This window comes from Copidosoma floridanum, unplaced genomic scaffold (assembly GCF_036245765.1).
Source record: "Copidosoma floridanum isolate Cflo_tuat_1 unplaced genomic scaffold, Cflo_Japanese_pri ptg000021l, whole genome shotgun sequence".
In the NCBI taxonomy this organism is placed as follows: domain Eukaryota; kingdom Metazoa; phylum Arthropoda; class Insecta; order Hymenoptera; family Encyrtidae; genus Copidosoma; species Copidosoma floridanum.
This window is the reverse complement of record NW_028321898.1, coordinates 7,795,724-7,823,070: the sequence shown is the minus strand read 5'-3', so window position 1 is coordinate 7,823,070 and position 27,347 is coordinate 7,795,724. Positions and strand designations below refer to the sequence as shown.

The 27,347-nt window shown below is 31.8% G+C and overlaps 1 protein-coding gene across 2 annotated transcripts in view; it reads right to left on the bottom strand.

The window, feature by feature from the left end:
- The window catches only part of Su(Tpl) (Suppressor of Triplolethal), a 415,814-nt gene that overhangs the window by 191,442 nt on the left and 197,025 nt on the right, over window positions 1–27,347 (bottom strand). For both annotated transcript variants that reach the window (XM_089594169.1, XM_089594170.1), the window contains one exon: window positions 12,168–12,284. In XM_089594169.1, the coding sequence (XP_089450295.1) occupies window positions 12,168–12,284 (117 nt within the window). The remainder of the gene's footprint in view (window positions 1–12,167; window positions 12,285–27,347) is intronic.

Here is a 27,347-nt window from a genome sequence, read left to right as displayed (position 1 = left end):
AAATTAAAAACACAGTTGGTGTACAAGCGCAAATGATACTACGTCATAGGTACAGATGAATTAAAAATTACAATAATTTAAGAATCTATCATTAAAACTGAATTACAACTTGTTTATAGGCTAGAAGGATGAAAGATAAAAAGATAAAATGATAAAATGTTAGTAAGAATGTACAACTGTTGACTGAAGACTTTTTAATTTGTAAATACACAACTAATCATTTGACACTTTTTACTTAAAACATACATTGACAATTTTTGTTACTTCTTCATTTTTACTCAACCTTTAACCAAAAAGAGCCCATATCGCGACTCATCACATATTCTGTAATCGTTTGGCTGTGCATCAATTTTTAATTTTAAGTTTTCAAGTTTTCCTTTCATCAAATTGGTAATTTTGTCAAACTAGTAGTTTTGAGACAAGCATCGATAACTTGATTCAATATAAAGTATTTTGCGAGAAAAAAAATTCTTACCTTATGGTATTTGTGACACACATTAATTCATTAATTAATAAGTAAATAGTCGTACTTATACAATTGAAAGTATTTATTACAAAAAATTATTCCAAGTGCTGAATGTACTGCTAAGTAATTTAAAAATAAACGTTTTTTAAGTTATGAGACATAAACGTTGCAACTGTATAGAAAATTAGAGTTAATTTAATTTTTTCTAGCACAAGAAAGTCATGATGTGTAAAAAATGATAACAAAATGTGCTGATGATTACTTAATGCATTCGAAAATGTCAACAAGATGTTACATACATTTTTTACATTTTCAAAACATTAATCGTTACTACTTTTGTAAACAACGTACAATTTATACTGTGAGGCTTATGTCATAAAAAGTTTGGTAAAAAAATAAAAAATTAGGGTTCAAGTGAGTGTTTCACTTAACTTTGTACTACAAAAAAAAATGGTCTTAGTAATATTTGAGATGCGTAACCTTATACCATCTGTTAGGTATTCTACTAACCGTATTGATTGTTTTTATTTGTTAAGAGAAATTTCAAACAAAAAACAAAATTTTTTTTTTTACTTTTTCGTTACACGTATTAAAAAAAATTTTTTTAAAAATAATTACATCAAAATATATTAAAAATATAAAATGAAACGTATGCTTTTATATACAACTAGCGGCCCCCCCTCTCGGCTTCGCCCGAGACTTACTAAATGGAACACTGTAGTGTGTTGACATGTTATGTGAAATGTTTTCAGTTGAAAATTTTACATATAGGGGTAAATGACCCAATTACTGCGCACTGAAATTTTTGATTGTACTAATTAATCTTTATCTGCAGCATTTTGTGCGATTAAAACGACAAACATTTTTCTGTTAAGTATCTTTTTTTTTTTCAAATAATTGTTTTAGTGCTGATATCACTTGCTGGTATTACTGCGCACGGTTATAAAATTAGCACCAGTCGCTGCGCCCCCAATTACTGCGGGGATATCTCCCATAAGGTTTTCATGCTGAAGCCCTAGACCCAATTGCTGCGCACCAGTCACTACGCACGACTACAAAGTTTTGTAGGTTAGATTCGTTTAGAGTCACTCAGTTAAACAATTACAAATGTCATGATGTAAAATATGATTCGGGATTGAACGTTACTAATGTCCGTACGTGTTACAATGTCCAAGCACCCAAATTTTTCAGTCTGTATTTCTTATTTTTAGTTACCGTCGAGTGCACAGTAATTGGTGCCTGCGCAGTAATTGGGTCATTTACCCCTAATCGTGACACTTATCAGAACAAAAATCTTCTTATTAAAAAAATTTTTGTTTGGAATCCATACAGTTTATTTAGTCAAATAATAAACTGTGAAAATTAAAAAAATGTAATTATCCTAAAAAGTACAGTGTGTTCCTTATGCCATGAAATGGTTGTTGGCCATAAAGAGCCGTTGATTTGCAGTGGCTCCCGTGAAATTTACGAAAAGGGCTATTTTTTAAAGCTGTTAAGATTTTAAACTCCCAAAAAATATATATCAAAAAAACTTTTTTTTCTCTTATCTTACAACTTTATTACCAGAGCAACAAAGTCTTGGAGCTTAATCTTTACATTTTTTACAGCCTCAAAAATACAAATACATTTTCTACTTATTTAAAAGTCTGAATTTAGATCTATAAAGATTTGAGAGATTACTGTCAGGGTACAATAAAAAGCTAAACTCTAAAATCGCTTCCAGAAATGGTAGTGTAGTTGTTCGCAAGGTAGTTTAAACTTACGTGGTCCTTAAAAGAACCGATGAGATTGATGGTTAAGTAGGGAACGTGAATATTTATAATGGCCCTAAAAAGGGCCAGTGGTGAAACTTCCAGCTATTCCTTATTATTATTCCTGATGATGAAGAGCTGGCTGCGGGTAGCTTGACTCTTACCCTCGAAGTCTCTATGTATAGAGACTGTGATGGAGGGAGGTACGCCGCTGACCAAAGAATATCTTGTCTTGGAGTCGTTCCCCGGATAACCAACCACTCATCGTTAGTCGGGAAAAAGTGGGTATGCCGTTGGGGATACGATCACTGAGAAGGGAGCCGTTGTGGCTGCTCGTGCTCCTCAGGGCTGTCTTCCCTGGTTTACATTTGTAGCCAGAAATTCTCTAACGGTACGAGGCGGGATGGTGGTACGAATATATAACTCTAAAGTGTTGGAGCAGGTTGTGCTCTGGCTAGATTCGTCTCCTGGTATTCCTCCGGAGACTTTATTGAGTAGAATAATTTTTTGTTGGTCACACTCGTCAATCCTTGAGATTAAGGGTGGAAGTGGACCTGGGTCACTTGCCCTTCAGAGAAGAGTGTCATCGGTAACCGGGCTTCCCAGCTGCACGTCTATCATTTACATTCTCTATGCAGCTCGATGAACTGCCAGTAGGCTCCTGCATAAGATGGGGAGACTCCTCGGCGTATTATAACCACACTTATTTAATTCTGTTGTAGGTAGCCTCGATTTTATGTCGACGCCACCTGGCGGATCCTACTGAACTGAAGTGAAAAGCTGGCGTATTTTTGCAAAACTTTGAGCTTATTTATTGCTATTGATATTGAATTTTTCAAGATAAAAACTATACTAAAACCATCTAGGAAGTTTCACGAATCAGTGTGCAAAATTTTAGCAAAATCGGTTCAGTAGTTTTCCGCAGTTAGCGATTACAACGGTTTTAGCGACTTTGCTTTATATATTAGTAAGATAAACGATGTTACTGCGATACTGTATACATTTTCTTATAATTTTTAAGTATCAATAACCCACTGCTTCTTACAAAATCATGATTTTTATACGTTTAAGGTTATTGTACAAATTTTTTTTATACACCCTAGTTAACAATGAGGATTTTGGTAGTTCTTATTTTTTTTAAACTGAATAAAAAAAATTTTCTTTAACTGAAAATTGATCAATCAGTGTACAGTGGATGCTTGGGTACCCAATTAAGAAGTTATATTTCTATAAAATTATATGGCAGATAATATAATTATAAATATAAATATACCTTTCATCAAACGATACTGTGTACAAAGGTGGTGCAATTATCGTTGAAATGAGTATACCTACGTTATTTGGGTGTGATTTCAATAAATGTTTTAATAATTAATAACTCAACACTTGTCAACAATAAATATACATATATACGATGGCACAATACAATACTAACAGTATGGGGGCTGGCCAGTACAAGATGGTGCACTTTCATGGAATCTTCCTATGGTTTTAAAACAATTTCTTACCACCACGCTAATAACATCTGTAACTGTAACGTCACGCTTAAATTCATCACATATGCTCATATACTTATTCCTAGTCCATATTGGATGTCCAAAATATTAAAGTATTTAAAAAATTAAGATAAATCATCCTGTAGTACCACTTTCTTCAATAGCTAGTAGTTAATACCAGTGAATTTCCCTTCAGGACGTTCGTCACATAGGTTTTTTGACAGATATTATTCAAGCATCAAAAGTATACTCGAAATACCACAAAAATACCAAAAAAATGCAGATCGTTCAACTGTACCCTCCCTTCATATATTTCATTTAAAAAATTAACAATTTAACATGTAACCTTATAAAAAAATTACTTTAATTCGCATTTGTAAGATCTGTATAGACCCCCAAATTTTTGTTTGTATGAAAAATTATTTTAAGATAAACCTGTTTCATTTTTAAATAGATTTATAATATAAAGCAAAAAAAAGGGTCAAGTATGCGTATAAGCGTAAATGTAAGTTCATCTATATAAAAAAAATAACTTTCAGCGTTGCTGCATATATCTGCGCTTTTTCCACCTCTTTGAATTTTGTTCTCACTCTCAAAGGAAAAATTGTGACAGAATTGTAAAAGCAATAATTTATTTATTTACTTCAAAAGAAACAAATTAATGATAAATCAATGAATGTTTAAATTTTTGAAAAAAAACGTACGAAAAAAAATACATTATATTTAATAACTTGTTTATTTAATTTACAATGAAACCAAATGAATGAATACACAATAAATGAAAACTTACATTGAAAATAAGTTAAGAACTGTAAGATAAAATGAAGTCATCAGTTTTTCACTATTGGACACACTCATAGCAGAGTGTGTAAGGGCGGTGGGCAATATGCAAGAGGTCAGTGGTTCAAATCTTCTTTGGAAACTTTTTTTTTTTTTTTTTTTAAAGAATTGATTTAAAAAATTAATAAAATTTGTAAAATTCCAAATATGTGGCGTATGATGTGGTGATATGATATGGTGTCATGTAGTGTAGAGAAAACCGAAAGTACGTCATGGGTGATGAGGTAAAAAGGGAAAATCAAGCAAAATCCACTTCCATTACACTTTTTTTCGAGGTCCAAATCTGAAGTCGTTGAGTTACCCTCACGCAAAACACGCCTATAGAAGTATAACTTCAATAATTTAAGGCCGGTTCCAAAAATTTTTTTCCAGTTAAACTCCAATGTGTGGCGCTAGAGTGATCATGATGTTCAGCGCAAGAAAGCATCTGAAAGTCAGCAGAGAGTGCTAGAGAAGGGGAGAGATGGAAAGAGGGAGAGTGACGACGTCAGCCTCGAGTTAATGCGTGGAGTAAATACCTGCAATACCTGAATATATTATAGGTCAGGGGTCGACAAATGGTAATATATTACATTTGGGGACGACGTTGAATACACCAGGAAGAGTACGAAAGACAGAAAAATAGTTATGAAAAGGGCAGGCATGCACGAGTGTCTATATTGCTTAGGTAGTGAGTAAGAGAGAGAGAGAGAGAGAGAAAGAGTGCACGCACTTGATACGTATCAGTACAACTACGGTGGATAAAGATCCCAGTCCTTGAGGTGAAGAGTCCAGGTAAGAGGGATGAGAGATAGGTAGGTATTGAGATTTCTTGGTGCAAGACTTCGAACAGCTCACATCTAGGAGCTAGCAAGTTTTACGTCATGATGTATATCACGGTACCTCAATTTATAGTTTTTCATCTATTATAAAGCTTCTATTTTAAGGAATGTGACGTAGTAGCTAAAGCTATCAAGTCACTATATGCCTATATTTTTGGGCAAGTCATCGGCGGCTACCAAGTCCTATGATAATTTATATATTTGCTATACATATATATTCTTGACACATTATCTCATAAGTGTTCTCGATGCTGCAGACTGCGAGCCAAGAGGAGAAAGAAGGACCGAAGGCAATGAAAGAAGTTGAATGTGTGTGAGGTATGGTTGAGTGAGTGTATGCATAAGAGGGAAAAGGGAGATGGATAAGCTCGTGACCCGTCGGGAAAAAACCGAGGGCCAGGTCGTCGAGTCAAGGACTTAGTTTTTAAAATCTCCAACGATTTACTGGTTTTTAGAAGCGTTAGAGGTTTTCAGATGCAAAGGGAGGGGCGCGCGAACTTATGCGGACTTACTGCATAGCATATGGTACGAGGCATCAGAGAGAGCAGAGCTCAGAAATCAGAGTCAACAAATATAGGAATAGTGACAGGTGACAGAAAAGAGCAGCAGAGAGAGAAAAATAGAGACAGCGGGTATCCATCTAGACAAGAGTAAAACTGCCACGAAAGGAATCACCGAAAGCTAGCAATGTAACCGATCCACTGCCGGGACTAGGACGAGCCCTAGGTAGCAATGAGTGATTGTGAGGGTATTATCAAGGTACTGGGCATAGAACACTAGAGTCTGGGACAGGGATAGAGGTATCCAGGTGATCCGAGCGAACAAGTGTGTGAGTACATGCAGAAATAAAGTGAATGTTAGGAACACGTGAGTGTGAGCGAAATTTTACAGGTTAGTGATGCGCGCGAGGACAGTGACCGTTACGAGGTGTGCATGACATAGTGCGTTTGGGTATATGCGAGTGTATGTAAGGTAGGTGCGGGCTTCCACATGCTTAAAGATTTTTCAATATCTGCATTTTGTAGAAGAACGTCCTATATATTACGACAAGGATTCTATTTTTATGTTTCCCGAGAAGGACTAGACAATTTACCCATTGTCCCAGTTTTACGCATATAAGATTAAAAAATCCAACCCCCAGCATATAAGATTAAAAAACCCTGGTGGTAAAGATTACATTTACAAAGTGAAAGGTACTAAATTAAATTACAACAATAGACAAAATGTAAATTTTGGTACGATTCATGAACTTGTCATGACTAATAATATGGAAACAACATTGTCGAATTTTTCATTTATCGCACAATTTTTTACGATGTAGTAACTCAACCAAAAAAAAAAAAAAAACCTCGTACTCTAGTAAACCAGTCTATAGTAAAAGATATTTTGACACCGTGACCACGAGTTATCAGTATGGTTTCAAACGTGATGCCACACGTGAAGAAGGGATATAATACATAAAAATAGGGGAAAAGACTTACCCAGTCGAGGTACAACACAGCTGTTGGTTTGATCAATTCCCTTTTGACAGCCAAAGCATCAACAAGTAATCGACAAGGTGGGTTTAAAATATAGCAAATCAAACGCTACATTAACTCGATCTAAGAATGACGATAACAATTGTCGAAAGCCACTTACAAAAAAATCATATAGAAAAAAAGTAAAATACGTTTCCAAAAATACTTTTCTGCATCCAACATGTATACTAAGTCATAACAGACAATTAACACAATTTAAAAAATCGGTCCTTTTTAAAACCAACACATGACTCATTTATACCAGTTAAAAATGTAATTGATTACCCAATACTTATATCGGTGTTGCGACAGACGTCAAATAAAATATGATACATATTCCAAGAAAGATAACATCAGCAAATTCTTTACGACGAACCTTAAACCATGGAAAAAAAAGTTATCCACACGTAGTGAAAAATGTATTTGATTACTTTGTACTCTCGTGTCAGCACATTTTTGAAGCCAATGCAGCGGATATTAAATGAAACTTGATCCATGTTTCAAAAACCGTGACATCAGTACATTTTTTACCATGAATCTTGAACCTTGAAAAAAAAAATTATCTTAATGTCAGTTACTTATGCGACTTCAACCTCAAAACTGCTACGGATGAGAAGGAAACTTTCTAATGAGGTAATTATGATTACGCGTAATGGGTGCTCCAACCGACGCAACGTTACAAGCCGATTAATCGTGCGAGCCATCCATGAGCAATAGCGGTTGCGGCGGTGGTGGCGGTAGCGGCAAAAAGAGCTCGATTGGCAATTAAGTCCGATAAAACGAGCTGATTGATCACGCAAGCTGCCTTGGTGCTAGCCTTTCAAAAGTGCTTGTAGTCTTGCAAGTGGAGGCTTCCACCGCGATCAATCACAGTTTTTCGACAGAGTACAGTTTAGCAGTATGAATACACAATAGAAGCAAGCGTAGCCCTGTATACTGAGTGTACCTACAGGTTGCGGCAAGACCGTGTTTGTTAGACGGTTTTTGCGACACATTGACCGTATCATCAAAATTCCTTTCCACAAAATAGAAAGGTAAAGTGAGTTTGATTAGTTAAGTTAATCTTTTGTAAGGAATTCCTGAAGCCTTTTAACACTGTCAATGAACAGTATTTTACCTAACGAATCTGTAGTCTCAAAAAATATTTAAATAAGAATATGAAACGAAAAGTTTTTTTAAAAGCAACATATATTTTGTATGACACTTGTAGTATAACATTGTCTAGTACTCATACTTTCACAAAATCAAACTATATATTATTGACTTTAGACTGGTACTTAATGCAAACCTCACATCAGATACATTAACGTCTTGCTATGTCAATAATATCTTAAAATATTAGGGCAGTATTTTAATCCATTAAATAAAAGGTTTACATGCAAGACTAATTAAAAGTTAATATTACTTAGTGTGATTTTGTTACAGTACAAGTATTAGTATTATACTACGAGTGTCATAAGAAATGTATGCTGTGCTATATAAATGATTTCTTATTTTACTACTACTTAAAAAATTTATTTTTAATGTACCATTATTAACTACCCAAATCGCTGAGTTGAATATAGCTTAGGTCTACAGCTTGTTATTCAAGGCGCTTCGAGAAATAATTAGAGTTTTATATCCTAGCAATAACATTGCATTGGTAGTATTACAGCTGTGTTACACGATTTATTAGAACGAAGTTCTTTATGTCGCGTACTCGGGGGGCTGGAGATTTAAAACCGACAGATTTTTTTTTTTGAAACGGAAGTCTCTTCCTCTCAAGCTTCCCCCCGTACCCCACCCCCCTCATCTGCTGTTCTCTACACACTTCCCCTCTCCCCACTATATAAATAATTTTTATTTGACTTTGAATTTTTTTCGCTGGTAAATTTTAAATCGGAATGAAAATTAAAATATCTAGAATACATCAATATCCTGTTATCCTGTCTCTGAATTTCGTGTGCCTGAAACGTAAACACCGTAATTTGAGTATCTAAATTAGGATTTGTAATGAATGAATTAGTCATCAGCTATTAATTAAATTATTTTCTTAGTACTTTAGCTATTTACAACCACGGTAAGAACGAAGTTTTTTAAACATGAGATGAGTATAGACACAATTTCTCAGGTAACAAGGGGGTCGCCAGACCCACAGGAAGAACGAAGCTCTGTAAACGTTAGTACTGCATTCATGTTGTTTACTAAAACAAAAACTTGAAAAACGAATAAAAAAAAAAAAAAAAAAACAATAGTTCAACTATCGTAAGTACTAAACTATTGTTTTTTTTTTTTTCATTCGTTTTTTAAGTTTTTGTTTTAGTAAACAACATGAATGCAGTACTAACGTTAACAGAGCTTCGTTCTTCCTGTGGGTCTGGCGACCCCCTTGTTACCTGAGAAATTGTGTCTATACTCATCTCGTGTTTAAAAAACTTCGTTCTTACCGTGGTTGTAAATAGCTAAAGTACTAAGAAAATAATTTAATTAATAGCTGATGACTAATTCATTCATTACAAATCCTAATTTAGATACTCAAATTACGGTGTTTACGTTTCAGGCACACGAAATTTAGAGACAGGATAACAGGATATTGATGTATTCTAGATATTTTAATTTTTATTCCGATTTAAAATTTACCACTAAGTAGAGTGGGGCCAATAGCAGCCGAATGGGTGGCACTACACTACCAGCCGACCATCAGAACTTTAATATTTTTGTAACTAATATTTTTGGTACTTGCAAGCAAAAAAAAGCATGAAATGAGTTACGTCACGTGTCTTACCAGAAAATTTGTAGTGTTGACGACACCTGGAATTGAAATGCGAGTTTTTTCAATTTTTTTGCAACATGGGACTTGACAGTTCCGTAACCAATATTTTCCAGCATTTCAGAAAACTGAAAGAAAGTGTATTCAAGATTTAGATAGGGTTTAAGTTGTTTAAGTTGCAGGACCAAAATATTACAAATTTAACATTTTAATAGGTTTTTAAAACATTTTTTTCTTATTTTTGAACTTTACTACCATTTTTGAGAGCATTTTACAACAGGCTCTACAATACTGTTTTACTATGCGTACACATGCTATTGTTATTAATGTAGTGAAAAACAGCCTCACGTTTAACTGTCATATCAATCACTTACACAAGCAATAAAAACCTTATTTTATGTAGCCCCCAAAATACCATTGAAATTCAAACATGAGAAAAGAGATTCTTAGAAGTACGAGCCATGTAAGCAGAGACCGAGAGTCGAACTTGATGAACCTGGGTTACCAGGTACGCTAAACTATGAGATCTGGAGCCTTCACCACTGTACTACTGTGTCCTAAAAACGTAAAATGTTATCACAAATGCATGCAATGGAATTTTGACATTCCAATTCGGACGTTTTGTATTTTACAGAGGTCCAGGAAAATGCTTTGATATCAAACTTAGAACTCACACACACTTCTATGGAAGAGATCTCTAATTATCCCAGTAATTGGCCTATATCATACAATTATTACGATAGTAGTTTTTACTGTTTTAAAGCTACGCTGCGTCCACCTTATAATTCTTTCGAAATAAAATTAGTCGTCAACAAGAAAACGTCTGGATTACGTTAATGTCTTTAACAATTTAGAAAAATCATATTAAGTACATTGAAAGATACCATTTGCTTGCCATACCATTTATTTATTGTCTGAGGTCTCTTTAAAAAGTGAATTAGAATAGTTAACTTAGCCTATAAGTCAGACAACCATTTTTGTCAGAAACAAAAATTATTACTTACAATTATTTTGCAATCAATTTTAAGACATAGATTTTTGGTATAAAATGATGGTATAGTTGTATCATAAGTAACATAAATATCTAAGAAACGAATGAAAATAAAGAACCTTGTTTTACTTATTAGATGCAAGAAACATTACCACGATAGTATGCAATCTTCACAAACCGACTAAATGTGCAAGGTGATCGAGTTATTTTTTTAAGGTAAATTACTTAAAATATAGGAGTTGTACATAGAGTTTTAATTTATTTTCCGAAATTTATACCTATCTTACTACTTATATGTGTTTCCTTTTAACTGTTCTAATTTAAAACGGTTAACATTTTCCTTTTTCCATGAAAACTCCAAAATTTTATATCAAAAGAATAATCATTCAACCAACCCAATAATATTCTTTAAAAAATGATAAAAATCTTAAAGCCTGCTTTAAAAATTATTGAACTTCAAAAAATATGGAACGGAATAAGAGGATCTTAACAATTAAACTTTCAAAAACGCACGTTAAAAGTCAGAGTAAACAGTTACATTAGATCATGTTGTGTGCGGGGTATCAAGAGTCAGAGAATAAAATGAAAATTTTTCAACGCCTGAAAAAAATTAGAAAATAAAATTGTCAATTCCAGGAGAGAAAGTATAGATGGAAGAAGCGAAGAAAAGGCAAAGAATATTTTAATGGCTACTAATGCATAAGAAGATAAATATTGCGTGATATAAACATCACACTAAATTACAATGTTTACAAAATCTTTTAAAAGAACTTAGTATCTCATGGACATGTAACTTTTCTTTATCAATAAGCAGCTTATTGCAATACATTTAGGCTTGATGTATCCCTCAAAGCATTAACTTTGTTCTTCTTTTGATTGTATTTAGTTAAATAAGGATAATAATTAAGATTGAAGAAAATTAATAAAAGTTAGGTAGTTGGTAAGGTAGAGACTCTCGACGTCATACTGAATGCTTTTACAAAAAGTATTCTGTTAAAAAGAGTAAATGAGGTCCTGAGACGAGTATCTAGATTCAAACGAACAAAAATGCGTCAGCCAAACTATACGTGCGTTTATTATTTGTATCCACAACTACGCTAAGGTGTGGAAAAAACTAAGTAGTGCCTAAGCCTATCCTTAACCTAAAACAGCACTCTTAGTGGAATGTTATCAAAATCTGTAATAAGGAATGAAATTTTCATCGTTTACTATTCAGTCATAATTATGCTTTGTACGTAACTACTTGAGACATAAAATAATTGACACTCGCGTTTATTTCTCATAGCGTCTATTTCTAAGCAATTTTATTTATTTAGAACTTCTGAAACGATATTTTGTAATTAAATTTTTGACCTATAAAATGTGTTGCTTTTGTGTTTTTTTTTGTAAATGAATTCTGCTTAATAAGGCTGGTAATCACTTGACCAGCTGAAAATTGCATTTTGTTAAAATAGGTGTTTGCTTATTTACCTTGGATTTTAGTGATGAATAATGAACAGTTTTGTGTTAAAAACTTTAAATGTTTAGAAATCTTACCATTTATTCTTATTGTTTTCTTCAGCAGCATGCATCCGATGTCTTGTTGTTTCATAAACATCATCATTAGCCTGTATTCGCATTTTACAAGGGAGCGCCCCTAAGCTTTCTAGATTCCTGAAAAGAATTATTTAAAGGTTAATACATTTAATTTTTATATTATAACAGAATATTAGGCAATAACTGTACAAACAAATGTATTAAATGTAAATTTCTTGGACGAAAATTAACTTAAAAATTTACAAAACAACTCAGACAAAATGTTGTCAGCACACAAAACTGTTACAGTTGTCTTTTAAAACACAAAAATTTAGGTTAGACTTAACACTTAAACAAAAACAATTTGGTATTGCATTAAAATACAATACTAAACAAGATTTTATCGATTATTACACATTTATTTGATACTTAATTGTACAAGCTTATTATTAACAATTTTGAGAAACGAACAATGCTTAAGCGACCACAAAGCTACTTAGTTTGCAAGTCAATAATTCGATTAATTTATACGTCGAACCTTATCAGCAACTATTTTCAGTAATATTGTTGTTTGTTAAAATCCTACACTTGTTTTGTTTATGCAACTGTATTTACTTTTAAATATTAGACATTAATTGTCACTTTTCCAAATCACTTTTGAATAAAATTAAAACGCTGGTCCCCTACTATAAACAGCACTAAACTAACAATTAAACTGTCGAGTGATAAAATCATAATAAGTTAGCAAACACAATCAGTAATTAAGCATCGCATTAAAAAATTTCGAAAACTTCCTTCTTGATTATTGCATGCATTATTTTTTATTACATTACTCTTTTATTACATTATTCTTAGCTAACAATACGATTTCCTTCAAAATGTGAAATGTGAATATAACTAAGAATGTAACTTAAAGTAATTCATGTAATTGAATGTTTGATAATGATAATAGTATACGAGCCATAATGAAACATAACAAAATAATAATAGTATACAAGCCAAACCTGGAAATTTTTACTTTTTCAATCCCTGACAAATTCTACATTAAATTTATTCTTCATAATTATCAAAGTGTGTACTTATTTTGCAGGTATAACTCTAAGAGAAAAACGTATTATATATTATGCAGTTTTCATAATTATATAAGAAAACAGAGAAAAAAAAAGAACGCTCGACTGAAAATGTCTTACTTAAAAATTTCTTACTTACGTGTATTATAATTTACGAGCATAGATGCAAATAAATTAAAACTTAAAGAGTCAACCGTTAGAGTATTTCAAACTTATTATTTATACTGTGCTACACTCAAAAAAATGGTATAGGCTTAATAAAATGTCTCTACAATTTTACTAAACAAAGTTTATTTTGATATTTTTGTGTGGCCATGTATTGGCAGACGGAGCCTTTCTGAAATCACAAAAAACTTAAGATTTCACTACAAACAAAACCAGTGGACAGTGGGTGCTTGGGTACCCAAGTAAGGAGTTATACTTCTATAAAATTATATGGCAAATAATATAATTACAAATATAAGTATACCTCGTATGAAACGATGTTACGTACAAAGGTGGTGCCATCATCATTGGAATGAGTATACTTACGTTAATTGGGTGTGGTTTCAATAAATATTTTAATATCTTATAACAGAACAATTATAAACAATATTTTATGGCAGAATACAATATAAACAATATGGCAGCTGGCCAGTACAAGACTATGCTCTTCAACGAATCTTCCGATGGCTTCAAAAAACTTCCTAAGAAAATAAGAAATACCCTTACAAAATAGCAAGTCACTCAACTGTACCTTTTTTTACATGTTTAATTTAAAGAATTTTTAATTTAACATCTAACCTTATGGAAAAATCACTTTGAATTGAATTTATAAGATTTATAAAAAGCTGTCATTTTTTGTTTGTATAAAAAATCACTATTAAATGGACCTCTTTTATTTTCAAATCGACTTGCAATTTTTTTTTTTTTTTTTTTCAACACAAAAAAAGGGCCAATTAGGCGTAAAAGGGTGTATGTAAGTTTATCCTTATAAGAAAAACAATTTCCAGCGTTGCAGCATATATTTTCGCTTCTCTTACCTCTCTGAATTTTGTTTTCAATGACAAAGGGTCAATTTTTTTTATTTTTGAAAGTTCTGAAAAAATTGTATAAACAATAATTTATTTACTTTTAAAGTAACAACTTAATGATAAATAAATGAATGTTTTAAATTAAAAAAAAAATGTAGAAAAAAAAATATTTTACTAAATAACTTGTTTATTTAATGTAAAATAAGACTTAATAAATGAATCCAGAATAAATAAAAGAACTGGAAGACAAATTTAAGTAATCGGGCTTACATAGTGTTCAAAAGAACGGGGGTTTGAATCTCTGTTAAAACTGTTTTTTTTTTTTTTTTTTTTTTTTTTTTCTTAGACATTGGTTTAAAAAAAAAGAATTAAATTTAAAATGTGTACTGTAGTAAGTGCAGTGCTATGATGTTGTGTTGTGTGGTGTAAAGGGGACTCAAGGATAAGATAAAAAAATAACTAATAAAGCTGATGTTACTATTTGAATGACATCTTAAAACAAAGCCTCAATGATTCTAAAAAGCATTAAAAACTGTTTATTGTAACTCATGAGATTTATCTAATAATAATAATATATCGTTTATCCAGAAATTCATAATTGTAGGCAGTGATACTTGTTAAAGCTTTTTTATAGTAAGAAATGCAAATTACAATATCAAAAATAAAGAAACTTTAAAATTTGTTAGTCAAAAATTTGATTTAATGTTTTCAAATTAAAAAACTAACATACATATAGTTAATAATCGATTATATTAAGTGTTAATAAAAATCGGACAAGGTAAAATTAAGTCGATGAAATTTATGAAAAATACATAATTTATATCTGCTCTAAGCTTTTTAGTAACATAAATAAATCAACATAAACTCATAAAGGAGCTAATATAACTAAAGTATGATTGAAAAAAAAAATATTCTAACTAATTATTTCAATTTTATTCGAGAAGGTCATCCACCTAACAGAATAAATTTGAAAAGTAATATTGCAAAAATGATAAAAATTCATGCATTTCAGAATAACTACGCAATAGAAAAAGATTTTACACAACCAAATTATTCAAAATTATTGTTAAGACTAATGTTATAACTGGTATTAGTTTAGAAACAAAGTTTTTCTTCGAAGAACAGCGTCAAATATAGGTATTACATTTTATTGACCTTTTATGTTGTATAGAGAACATTTTTCTCGTGTAGTAGCTTTTTCTAGGGTTATTTATAAGTCGCAGGTAAAAAGATCTTATACATTATATTTTATTCAAAGAAACTAGTATTTAAGCAAAGTCAGTTGTGTATTACGATGTTAAGATATAAAAATCTTAAAAGCATTTTTATAAATGACAAAGTAAACGGTTCTTAAGAAATAAGAAAAAAAGTGTGGGACAAAATTTTAGATTTTAAAAGTAGACGAAGACCATCTTGAATTTCTGAATAATAACAATTTTAATTCATTGAATTATAGATAACGGTGGGGTGGTATAGGGGATAATAGGCTAATAAAGAACGCTTCTATGCAGCCCCACATAAAACAATTATATAATATGGGCAGATATTAGTGGGGCTCTGCCACCTGCACGTTTGGCATGCAAAACCTTTTTTCAACGGAAACTGAAAGGAATAGAACAAAGCTTCATTCGAAGCTGGCTATTTTTTTCAGTTCTGACTATTACTATTTGACAATTTCTGACATTTTAAAATTATACATTTGTATTCGTTTTACGGATAAAAAATTTTCAAAGTAACAATAAAAAATAGAAAAAGGATAAATTAAATATATAGAGGAAAGAGACTATACTTTTATAGAAAAAGGAAATTCTTTAAAGTTTCTAAAAACAAGAAAAAAATATGTTTGCTCAAACGCTTTCGCAAAAACATGCATTATTAAAAAAAATTGTCAATCGTAAACGTCATTTTTTCTAACTCAATTGTAACACTGAGAGAAAATATCATGGATTTTTTTTCCTTTTTTTCGTAGTCACATTATGTTCCAAGATCACCTTTTAAACGTGCTCCTATACTTCCTCTTTTTCTTCAATAAAAGTTTGTAAGCTAATGGTACTCCATCTGTGTAAGTGTCTGTAGTTCTGACTAGAAAAAAAGATAAAACATACTTAAACGTAGCATCCCTAAGCGGAACATTACTTTTAAACTAATTTTTTTATGTATCCGGCAACCATCAGCTAATTAGTCATACAGTAGAAAACTTTTTCCAGATAAGCTATTTTAATACTCTTTTAACAAACATACATTCAAAGCTTAACATTACTAACGTTTCTCAAAGCGGTACGTATGATATGAGCTGGAGGTACTTCCAGATGCCCCTCGGCTTGTCATTATATATTACTAATAATTTTTATAGCCACTACTTTTTAGGGATCCAGAGCATGATTGTGGTCATTTTTTTTTTTTTGCAATTTTAATTTTATTTGTTCCACCAACTGTCACTCATCAGGCGCCACATTCAGGCATTCACCGGCACTTCCAAGTAGACTCTCTCACTAATTTTCTTCTGCATTTTTTCGGTACAAATAACTGTTTACATTAAGCAAAAACGTATGTCTTCCACTTAGAGGCTAAATGATTCTGCTACTATTTTGTAACCAACAGTGATTTTACCCAATGAGCTGGCTAAGTGTTGGCTTTCCTTTAAAAAGGAAGCCCTTAGAGGTCCAAACTTCATAAAGAAAATTGACTATTGGTTTTAAAAAGTGGATAAGTGGTTTTTCGACAACCTAAGTGCTTATCTCATTGACAAAGCCCGAGAAATAAATCTCGATAATTTTTGAGGGGATTCAAACCCACGATTCTTCAAGTTCGTTCTACTAAAAGGCTAACACGCTAATGACCAAGCCATCAAAACTCCTAAAAAGGTTTCATATTTGTACTTATAAGTTAGAAAATATAATCAGTTTTCTATACATACTGTCCTAATGGCCAAATCATGTGTCTTTTCAGGCTAACATAACGGTCACAAGTACACATTTAGATTTTGCTAATGCATTTTACTATTCGTGTAGTGAAATTTTTTCCCCTGTAAATATGGCTTTTTGAGTATCCCATCATATTCCGTGGTAGCTACTTAAATATGAAAATTTTTTAAGATTTAATATTATACTTATAAAAAATTTGGTTCACATTACATGAAATAAAATTTTGTAATCATGTAACAAAGAAAAGTTATACTCTAAAAAAGTGCAATAATTTATTTTTCCCCTATTTGTGTTTACAATTACATTAAAATTTGAAGAAATATTTATTTAACTTTAACCAAAATATTACTAAACTTTTACCAAACGTTCAACAATTTTTTACTTTTTTTTCACTAATCTTTTGAAAAACTTGTTTCTGATTTCAAAACCACTGGAGGCTGATACGTACAAAGGTTTACATAATTATTTACAAAAGTCTGCTTGTGATAAATCGGCAAACGTGGGTAAACAGTCATTCTGCTTCTCTCATTGAATATACATCTCCTTGCCATGTACAACAAGAATAACAAGATGCTATGGCAATCCTTAACAGAAAAAGTAAATCCGATAGTTTTTTCACACTGACATGTTATCCTAACTGGCGCCAAATTCAAAAAAACTTCTTCACGGACCAATAAGTCACAGATAGACTAGACATCACTAGACGAGTCTTTTATTTGAAACAAGATCATCTACTTGATCTTATGTTTACTAATTATTTTTAGTAATAATAAACTCGGCAGGAAGAATTCTCAGCACCTTGATAAAATTCTGACGAAGATAGCAAAAAATTTTCACGTAAGTCTACTGTTTCAAGCTTTACGTACATTTTTTCAGCTTTTCACCTTTAAAAGGTAAGGAAATTCAAAGTCATCAGTGATTCGTTGGGGGCGAAATGTGAGAAAATAAATAAATACAAGTAAAGTGTAATTAAATTTTATTGCGTTGATTTATTAATGCGCAACGTTTCGCTGACAATATGCGTCAGCCTCATCAGGCTACAAAATTAAAATTAAAAACACACAATGAGTGATCTGGAAGGCTCAAACACAAAAATACAATAAATTTTTATGTAAATTGTTACCGCAGGTACGCGAGAATTCGTAAGTTTGGTTGACTTACTCGTCACCTGTCGTGCTATCGACTGACAATAAATTACAACAACAAGCCAGCGCTTATATAGGCGGAGCCGCAAAGGTAGACGGTAAAGGGCGATGAACTCGATCGAGACATTTAAACTTTCGTAGTAAAGGAAGGTATGCTCTATTAAAGGAAAGCACATCCTCCTTTCTATTGATGTTGTGTTTGTCGAGTTTTGTATAAAGCATTTCGGAAATAATTCTTTTTTTGTAATTGGATTCTTTGTCAAGGATTTTAAAGTTATCCCAATCGAATTCATGTTCAAAATTGATTTGGTGTGCACAAATAACGGAATCAGAGTTTTTACTTTTCATATGTTCACTAATGCGGACCTCCGCCGCTCGCTTTGTTTCACCCACATATGACGCCGGACAATTTTTACAATAAAACTTATGTATTACATTTGTCTGTTTATGTTTATTCGTTGTATCTTTTCCTAAGCGGACGATATGCTGCAGTTTATTGTTAATAAGAGGGTAAGTGTGAATATTGTAGGGTTTTAACATGGTTAAAATTTTTTGAAAATTATTGTCAATGTATGGTATGCCAATTTTGCAGAGAGGGTAGGTGTTTGTAGTGCTTTTGTTATAATTACTATATTTGTGTCTTTTTAATCTGACCTTTATGTTTTTATTAATAAAGTTAAAAGGGTAATTGTTTTTTATCAACAGGTTTTTCACCCTAGCAATATTCACACCATGACAACGTGTACTGGCAAGTAAGATCGCCCTATCAACTAAATTAAAAACAATATTTCTCTTATAGCTAACTGGATGACCAGAAAAAAAATTTAAGATTCGTCCGGAAGAAGTAGGTTTTTCAAACCAGTCAAAATTAAAATAATTAGAATTTCTTATTATCGTCAAGTCTAAAAAGTTAAGTTTCTTGTCAATCTCCATTTCATATGTAAATTTTAGTTTGGGATGATGTGAATTAAAAATGTTTAAAATTTGGTCAATATGGTCAACATTAATAAAAAGTAATACATCATCTACGTAACGAAAATAAAAAGATGGAATAATGTTATAGTTATTTTTTAAGATGGAGAGACAATCATTTTCCAGGTCGTCCATTACAAGGTCAGCAAACAAACGTGAAATAAGAGAACCCATTGGCGTGCCGAAAATTTGTTGATAAAAAATGTTGTCAAAAGTAAAAAAAGTATTATTGAACAAAAATTTTGTACATTGTCGAATTTCATCAACCGGGATTCGACATTTATTCATTATGGTCACAATACGTCGATCGATGCTCCGTAGTACCAACTCTAGAGGAATATTAGTAAATAGGGAGCTGACATCTAAAGACATTAGTCTATAATTAGTAGTGGGTTTTACATTTTTCAGTTTGTTTTTCAATTCAAAGCTATTATTAATGTGTGATATTGGAACGTTGACTGACTTCTTGAGTTCATCGTAAATTACTTTTGCTAGAAAATATGTAGGGCTATTGATAAGAGAGACGATAGGACGTAAAGGGGCATCGACCTTGTGAATTTTCGGCAAGCCATAACATATATACATATATATAAATATATATATATATATATATATATATATATATATACCAAAAGAAATATTTAAAACTGAAGAATTCAATAACTTCATATGATTTAAATTTAATATCTACAAAATAACGGACTTAATAGATGAATAATCAATTGTTACTTAGTTTGCTTACTTTTCTTGATGATGATTCTAATATACCAATATACTTAATATATATACACAACATATAGTTTCGTATCACAACATTTTATTGTATAATAAATATAACTTTCATTTAACATTAAAGTATTCTGAGATGAATATTTTATTATAAAGGCTTTTTTGTAAAAGAAAAATAGACATATCAGTATAATCATAAGAATTGAAATATTTTATAATCAATATTTAATATTATTATTATATAGCAGCGATATGGTATTTGTCAAAAAAATAAAAGAATGAAATTTTTATGATTATAAATACGGTGTTTGGAAATATACCACGATTTTGATAACCATAAAATTTTAGTCCAAAATCAAAGGCTGTCCTGTTCTTCAATTTTGTAAAATTAATTTTTACCCAAATGAAGATTTTCAAGATGAATGTCAGTGTTATAATATGTAAAAAAAATTTGTAATGCGAGCATTTCTATTTTTTTTTTTTTAATGTAAGAATTTAGAAATACAGTGTCTTAATACATAAGTTTTTTTTTATGTTTTCACTTATCAAAAGTCTAATTTTCAAGATGCATCCAATAAATTTGACAAACTAAATTTCTTAAAGAAAAATAAGAAATTATCAGGAATAAACTTTGATAAACAAATAATAAAATTGTTAGCGATAAAAAATTTCTAGCTATGCAATGTTTGCTTGGTTCTCTGAATCATTTTGTGACACATGTATTTTCAGGATTTTCATATCTTGATACTATGACGTATAGTTGATTATGAAAAAACAAAGGTCTTTTGAAGTAAAATCCTAATTTATCAAAACTTTAACCTTGCGATTTATTGACTGTCATGGAAAAAGCTAAAGCTATTGGAAACTGTTTTTGTATTTAATAAATAAATTATTACTGATATTCAACGTGATCCTTGGAGTAACAACTTTATTACCAGATTTTTCACCAATTATAATTTCTGCTTCTAAATTAATTTGAATGATTTTGTCATACGTTGTCTAGTGCCATTGTACAATCCATCAAATGTACTCAAGCTTCTTATTAACATAACAATTGCATCTACTTTTAAATTTACAAGATGTGGCAATAATCAATTTATGTATATTTTTTAAAGTTTTTATAGAAAAATTTATATTACATTTTCATCAGAGCGATCACTACCTTTATATTTTGCATATTTTATGCTGTGATAAGTATGTTCTTTTCCTTTAATATAATCCAAAATACCATTATTTAAAATACACAAAAGTTTGCTATGAGTTATTAGAATTACTTTGTTTGGAGAGCTATTTACACCATCTCCATAAATTTATTTACAAACATCATCGGTTTTCCATCGCTGTGGAATTTCGAAATACTTTATTGTTCTATTTCCAATGTCCATTAACAAAAATCAAAACTTCAAATCTATAAACCGCATATGACCTCTTAATTTTATAATTTTAAGGTGTTTCAATAAAAATTAATACTTTACAGTTTCACTAATATTAGAACTTTCTCACTTATGCTTTGACACTGGGAGTATTTGTCGAAAATCGTCTCCTTAAATAAATAGTTTTCCACCAAATGGAATATTATTATCACGTAAGTCTTTTTAAGTTTTATCCACTATTTTTAAAGCTTTTTTAGAGATCATTGAAGATTCGTCCTTTCAATGTTATTTCAATCTAATGGTTATCAAAATATTCTATGACTAGTTATTCCTTGAGGTAATAAAATTAAAACAATTCCTGTCCGAGCCATAGATATAACCTTCTTCTACTTGAACAAAAAATAAAAAATAAATGTTTTGTATAAAAATGTTTTTTCAGAAACGTCTAGACTATCAATAAAATATAATTTTGTATCCCTGCTAATAATTTTACTAAAAATTATTTTTTGATCACAATTTAGATTAACAAATATTTCCTTAGAATCCGTTTTTAAATCAATTACAGTTTTATTGTCCTCAATATTTTCAGATTTTACTGTTTCATTTGGTTCTGGTAGTCCACAATCTTTTTTTCCAATTAAAAGATTTGATTTAAATGTAATAAAATATAAATTTGTTTATCGTCTTTAAAATCTTCAATAAAAAATTTGTTGAAATGATTCCCAAATAGACTTACCATAAACGTCTTCAGCTATTGAAAACTATACGAAAAGATTTCTAAGTTGATATGGCAGCATACCGTTACAAGCTTCTTTACATATTTTATATACTTGAGAGTCGTGTTCACCTTAACCTAAAGCAATAGCAGTATCTTTAAACGTACTATAATGAATGCTATCGACTGTTTCCAAACTTTCGAAAAATTCAGCTCCACTCGTCTAATTTAAAATTAATTTAAAAAAAAAAGCTCAGAGTCCTAAGGTGACACTATATTAAAACGCCTTACTGTTAAATTACGTCTAACTTTTTCTCTTCTAACCCAAGTTCTTACCGTCAAATTGAAACAGTAATTTCTGGAATATTCACGTATCTAATTTTTTGCGAAACCATCTATTTTATTTTATGTGAACCAAGCCGTTAATGATGTTTTGGAGTTGTTTGTAGCTTTAAACATATTATCTTCTTGAAGAACTATTTTTTGTTTATTTTCAATATGTACTGGTAAATTAAATACAGAATGACTACGTCGTTACAGAGGGAACTCTTGCAATCACTATGCTGCTTCTATGGGGCTTAAATAGCGGCCATCTCCATACTCTGATATTTCATCAAAATTTCTACATCATCTTTTTTATCACTTGTGTCTGTTTTCGCTATTTTAAGTGATGCTTTATCTCCTCCTTTATAAATATAATCTAAAATATACTTTATACTTTAAATAGATGTACAATACTCAACATTAATGTGGCAATTAAATATGGTTGAGTAAAACGGATTGTATGGTACTATCATTAAATTATCAACTAAAATTTTTTCATTACTATTTTTAATTCTACACATGTGATTATCACGTTTATTGTCACTTCTTTTGTTATTTGAGAATCTATTTTTGTAAAAACAGTATCATTAGTAAAATTTTTGGAAAATTTTTTGTACAAATTTTTTGATGACTGGTAAGACATGCACTACTTTTACTATGAGGTCCATGAAGCATGTGTTTAATAACTAATTTTTGTATTTGTGACTCAAGTGAAATTTTTGCTGAAATATATTTATCTACGTCTATAGTAGTGAATAATTTATTGTTAACATGTAATGTTACAATAATATGAGAATGAACTTTTTTTTTTTTTTTTTTAATTCAATGGTTTACGCGAAAGCAATATTTTTTCCAAAAATATTGTGTTTAATTATATCGTTTAGAATTAATATCAATTTTGTATGAAATAATCTAACAGTTATACTCAGTGTATTATTATACGGAGTGGTACCTTGAGGACATTTTTTTTTAATTTTCTTTATTTCTAACTATGAAGGGTTACATGTAACGATGATAAAAAAAATCAGGTAGTCCAAATTTTTGCATTATTACCATTGCATCTTGATAATGTTATTTTATTGGTTTCCACCATAATATATGCGTGCAAAAAAATTGTTGCATTAATCTTCCAGCATAGAGTATGGGACTGAAAATTTGGATATAAGTAATATTGAAGCAACGTAAGATTTTCTACTTTTGTTAAAAATTTTTGTACATCACATGTACTTCATCCTACATCTCCTACTATAAATAATAAAGGAAATACCATAGGATCAACATACTGTAAAAAGTATTGATAAATCAGATGATAATATTCATATAAATTGTACCGTAGAAATAATAAACAAGATTAATGGAGGCTTGCCACCTCATGAACTTAAATTAAGAATAGGTACAATAGTAATGTTAATTTGAAATTTAAGTATCTCAGACGGCTTATGTAACGATACACGATTGCAAATTACAAAATTGTTGAAGTATAACGTAGAAGGCCAAATAGGTACGGGAGAAAAAATTGGTGATAAAATTTTTATTACAAAAATGACATTAAATACCGGCAATACTCCATCATAACCTTCTTATTTTATATAGAAAACAGTTCATACAGAAATTAGTTGTAGCATTTGCTGAAGGTCAAAGTTTCGATAACGTGAGCTTATGCTTGAAAAAACTTTTCTTTCCTCACAGTCAAGTGTACGTGCTTTTATCGAGATGCAAAAACAATAATAGAATTTTTGTTCAAATCAATAAAGAAAACATTTTGAATTTTGAAAATATAGTTTGGAAAAAAATTTTTGATTATAAGTAATAATCATGTTTCTAATAATAACAACATGATTTGAATTTTTTCATATGCATAGACAAAATTTATTACGTAATAATACATCACATGAATGTATATTGTGTTTATCTATTGTACCAATTTCAACATTTGTTTAAAAGAGAATAGAAATAGACCTAAGTCTTCGTGAATTGATAGGGCTTCATAAGTTGACTCATAAAATGAGTCATTTAAATGCGAAACTTCCACGGTTTGTAATAATGACAAACTAAATTAATTTACGCCTGGCGCAACAATCCCACATAAATGAATTATGACTTCAAATTTTTTTTTTACGATGAGATAAATCATAGCGATAAGAAAGTTTTGTCTTGAAGTAATAGCTATAAATAAGCTAAAAGTTTTGCAAAAATACGCCAGCTTTTCACGTAAGTTCAGTAGGATCCGCTAGGTGGCATGGACGTAAATCGAAGCTACCTGCAACAGAATTAAATAAGTGTGGTTACAATATACCGGAACATCCCGGAAACTTTTGCAGTCAACTACCGGCAGTACATCGAGCTGCATCAAAAAAGTTGATGTTAGTTGTGCAGCTGGACATCCGGGTTACCGACAACACACTTCACTAATGGGCAAGTGACCTAGGTCTACTCCCATCCCGAAACACCAGGATTGGTAAGGCCACCAATAAAAAAATATTCTAACCAACACCCTCTCTGGTGAAATACCAGGAGACGTATTTAGCCAAAGCACAACCTGCTACAAAACTTCAGAATTATGTGGGCGTCCTACTAACGGGCCTGGTGCCATCAGAGAATTGTATACTACAAATGCAAGCCAGGGAAGAAAGCCCTGAGGAGCACGGGCAGCCACAACGACTTCCTTCTCAGTAGTTGTCCCAACGGCATACCCACAGAGAAGGTATTCTCTAGGCCCACTTTCCCGACTAACGATGAGCGGTTGGTTATCAGGGGAACGACCCAAAGACGAGTCACGAATCACGGTCTCCGTACACAGAGACTTCGAGGGCAAGAGTTAAGCTACCTGCAGCCAGCTCTTCATCATGAAGAATAATAATTAGGAATAGCTGGAAGTTTTACCACTGGCCCTTTTAGGGCCATTATAAGTATTTACGTTCCCCACTCAACAATCAATCTCATCGGTTCTTTTAAGGGCCACCTAACTTTAAACTTCCTAGCCAACAAATACATTTCAACTTCCATTTCCAGAAGCAATTTGTCGACTAGAAGACTATGTTAAATAAAGACGGCCACTATTAAACCAAGTCAGTCATTCAATGGCAGTCGTCATGAGCGGAATTGTTTTTCGTAAGGCTGGGAACCTCGGTGACCGACGACCCTATATTACCCTCTCGACTCTAAGCATTCAACCAGGAACAACTGATCCTCTCCAAGGTCTGCGCGAGGAGAACCTAACAGCTGTGAAGAAAAAAAAATTTGAGCGAATGGGACAGTCTCCAACAAGCAAGCATCACGAACCAATCTCCTTCCCTTAGTCACCAATACAACTGAGTCTGAAAAAAAGAAGGTGTTTTAGACACCAACGTCTTCGACATTATACCAGGAGCCGTTGGGAAAGATCTCTACAACTAGCCCCAAAGCTTCGGACTTTGTAATTTTTCTTCTGATCAGTCTGGTGCTTCAGCACCAGGCCATAGAAGATCTCCCTATGGTATCCAAGGAGTCATGTTTGCTGGAAACTTCAGTCAAAAAAGAGTTTACTGAAGAAAATAACGAGTCCTTTATAGGGCCATCAGACGTCAAACTACCTTGCCAACAAATATAGTAGAACTTAGCAAAGTTGACAAAACACAACCAGTAAGGCTCACAAAAGTCTTAACTATACTAAAAGTTGCAATAGAGCAAATTAAAAGAAAAAACGTTATATGCATCTTATAAATACAATTTTTGGCGTCGAAAAACTTACGCAGAACATTTGTCGAGATTAAAACAGCAGAGTCAAAATTGACTAAGAAAGAATCCATTGCGTAAGAGATCAGCTACCCTCACAGTAATCATTTTAATTTTCCAGATTTTAAAATAGGTGGAATATGTATTTGTATTCTTATGGCGATGAAAAATGAAGAGACGAAGCTCCAGGACATTGCTGCTCTAATAATAAAGTTGTGAGATAAGGGAAAAGAATTTTTTTTTAGTATATACTTTTTGGGAGTTTTAAATCTTTATTAGCTTTAAAAAATAGCCCTTTTCGTAGATTATACGGAAAAAACTGCAAATCGACAGTCTTTTAGGGCCAACGATTTTTTTTATGGTTTTAAGGAATGCACAGTACTTTTGAGCATAATAATTTTTTTTTCATTTTTTACAGCTTATTATTTGACCAAATAAACCGTATGGATTTCGAACAAACATATTTTTAATAAGAAGATTTTTCTAACTAAAAACGTTTCACATTACATGTTAACACACGATGGTGTTCCATTTAGTAAGTCTCGTGCGAAGCCAAGACGGGAGGGGCGCTAGTAAACAATAGTTTAAAAAAAGCAAATTATATGATTCCGTACTAAAAATCTTACATTATAAAAATTATAATTGTATACATAAAAAGTAATAGGTTTGAGACAGACGGGGTTAAAAATAAAAGTAATTAAGAATTTTCTCCTTGAAATCAGGCATTGGAGTGTTCAGTCTCTTCGTGGTTTTGTAGGTCTACTGGCGATGACTACCACGGTTTCTATTATTTTTTTACTACTTAAGTTTCAATAAATGTGTGTTGATTATATACAGTTACTTTTTACCGGGTTCACCACGACAGCTTTCAGGCCAAGTCGCCGGGGCGACCCACGCACCATCTATATATGGGGGTGTATTGCCGCACCCATTTTCAAACCCTCTTACTGTCCATGGGCACAGTGCAAGTATCTCCGGTGAAACACCTTACAAGTTAAGCTGACACTCTCTGCACCAGCGGTGCATCGGGTCCACCACTTGCCACTGTGTAGCCTTTTCCCGGAGAGGACTTCATACTTCAGGATTTCCACTCCTCACCAGTTAAGCCAGCACTCTCTGTCGAAGCATCGGATTCGGGCTAATTAGCATCCCCGGAAAAGCTCCCTGTTTCAGGGACCACTCTTCGCAGGTAAAGTAGGCGATCCCTGCCTGGCGCATCGGA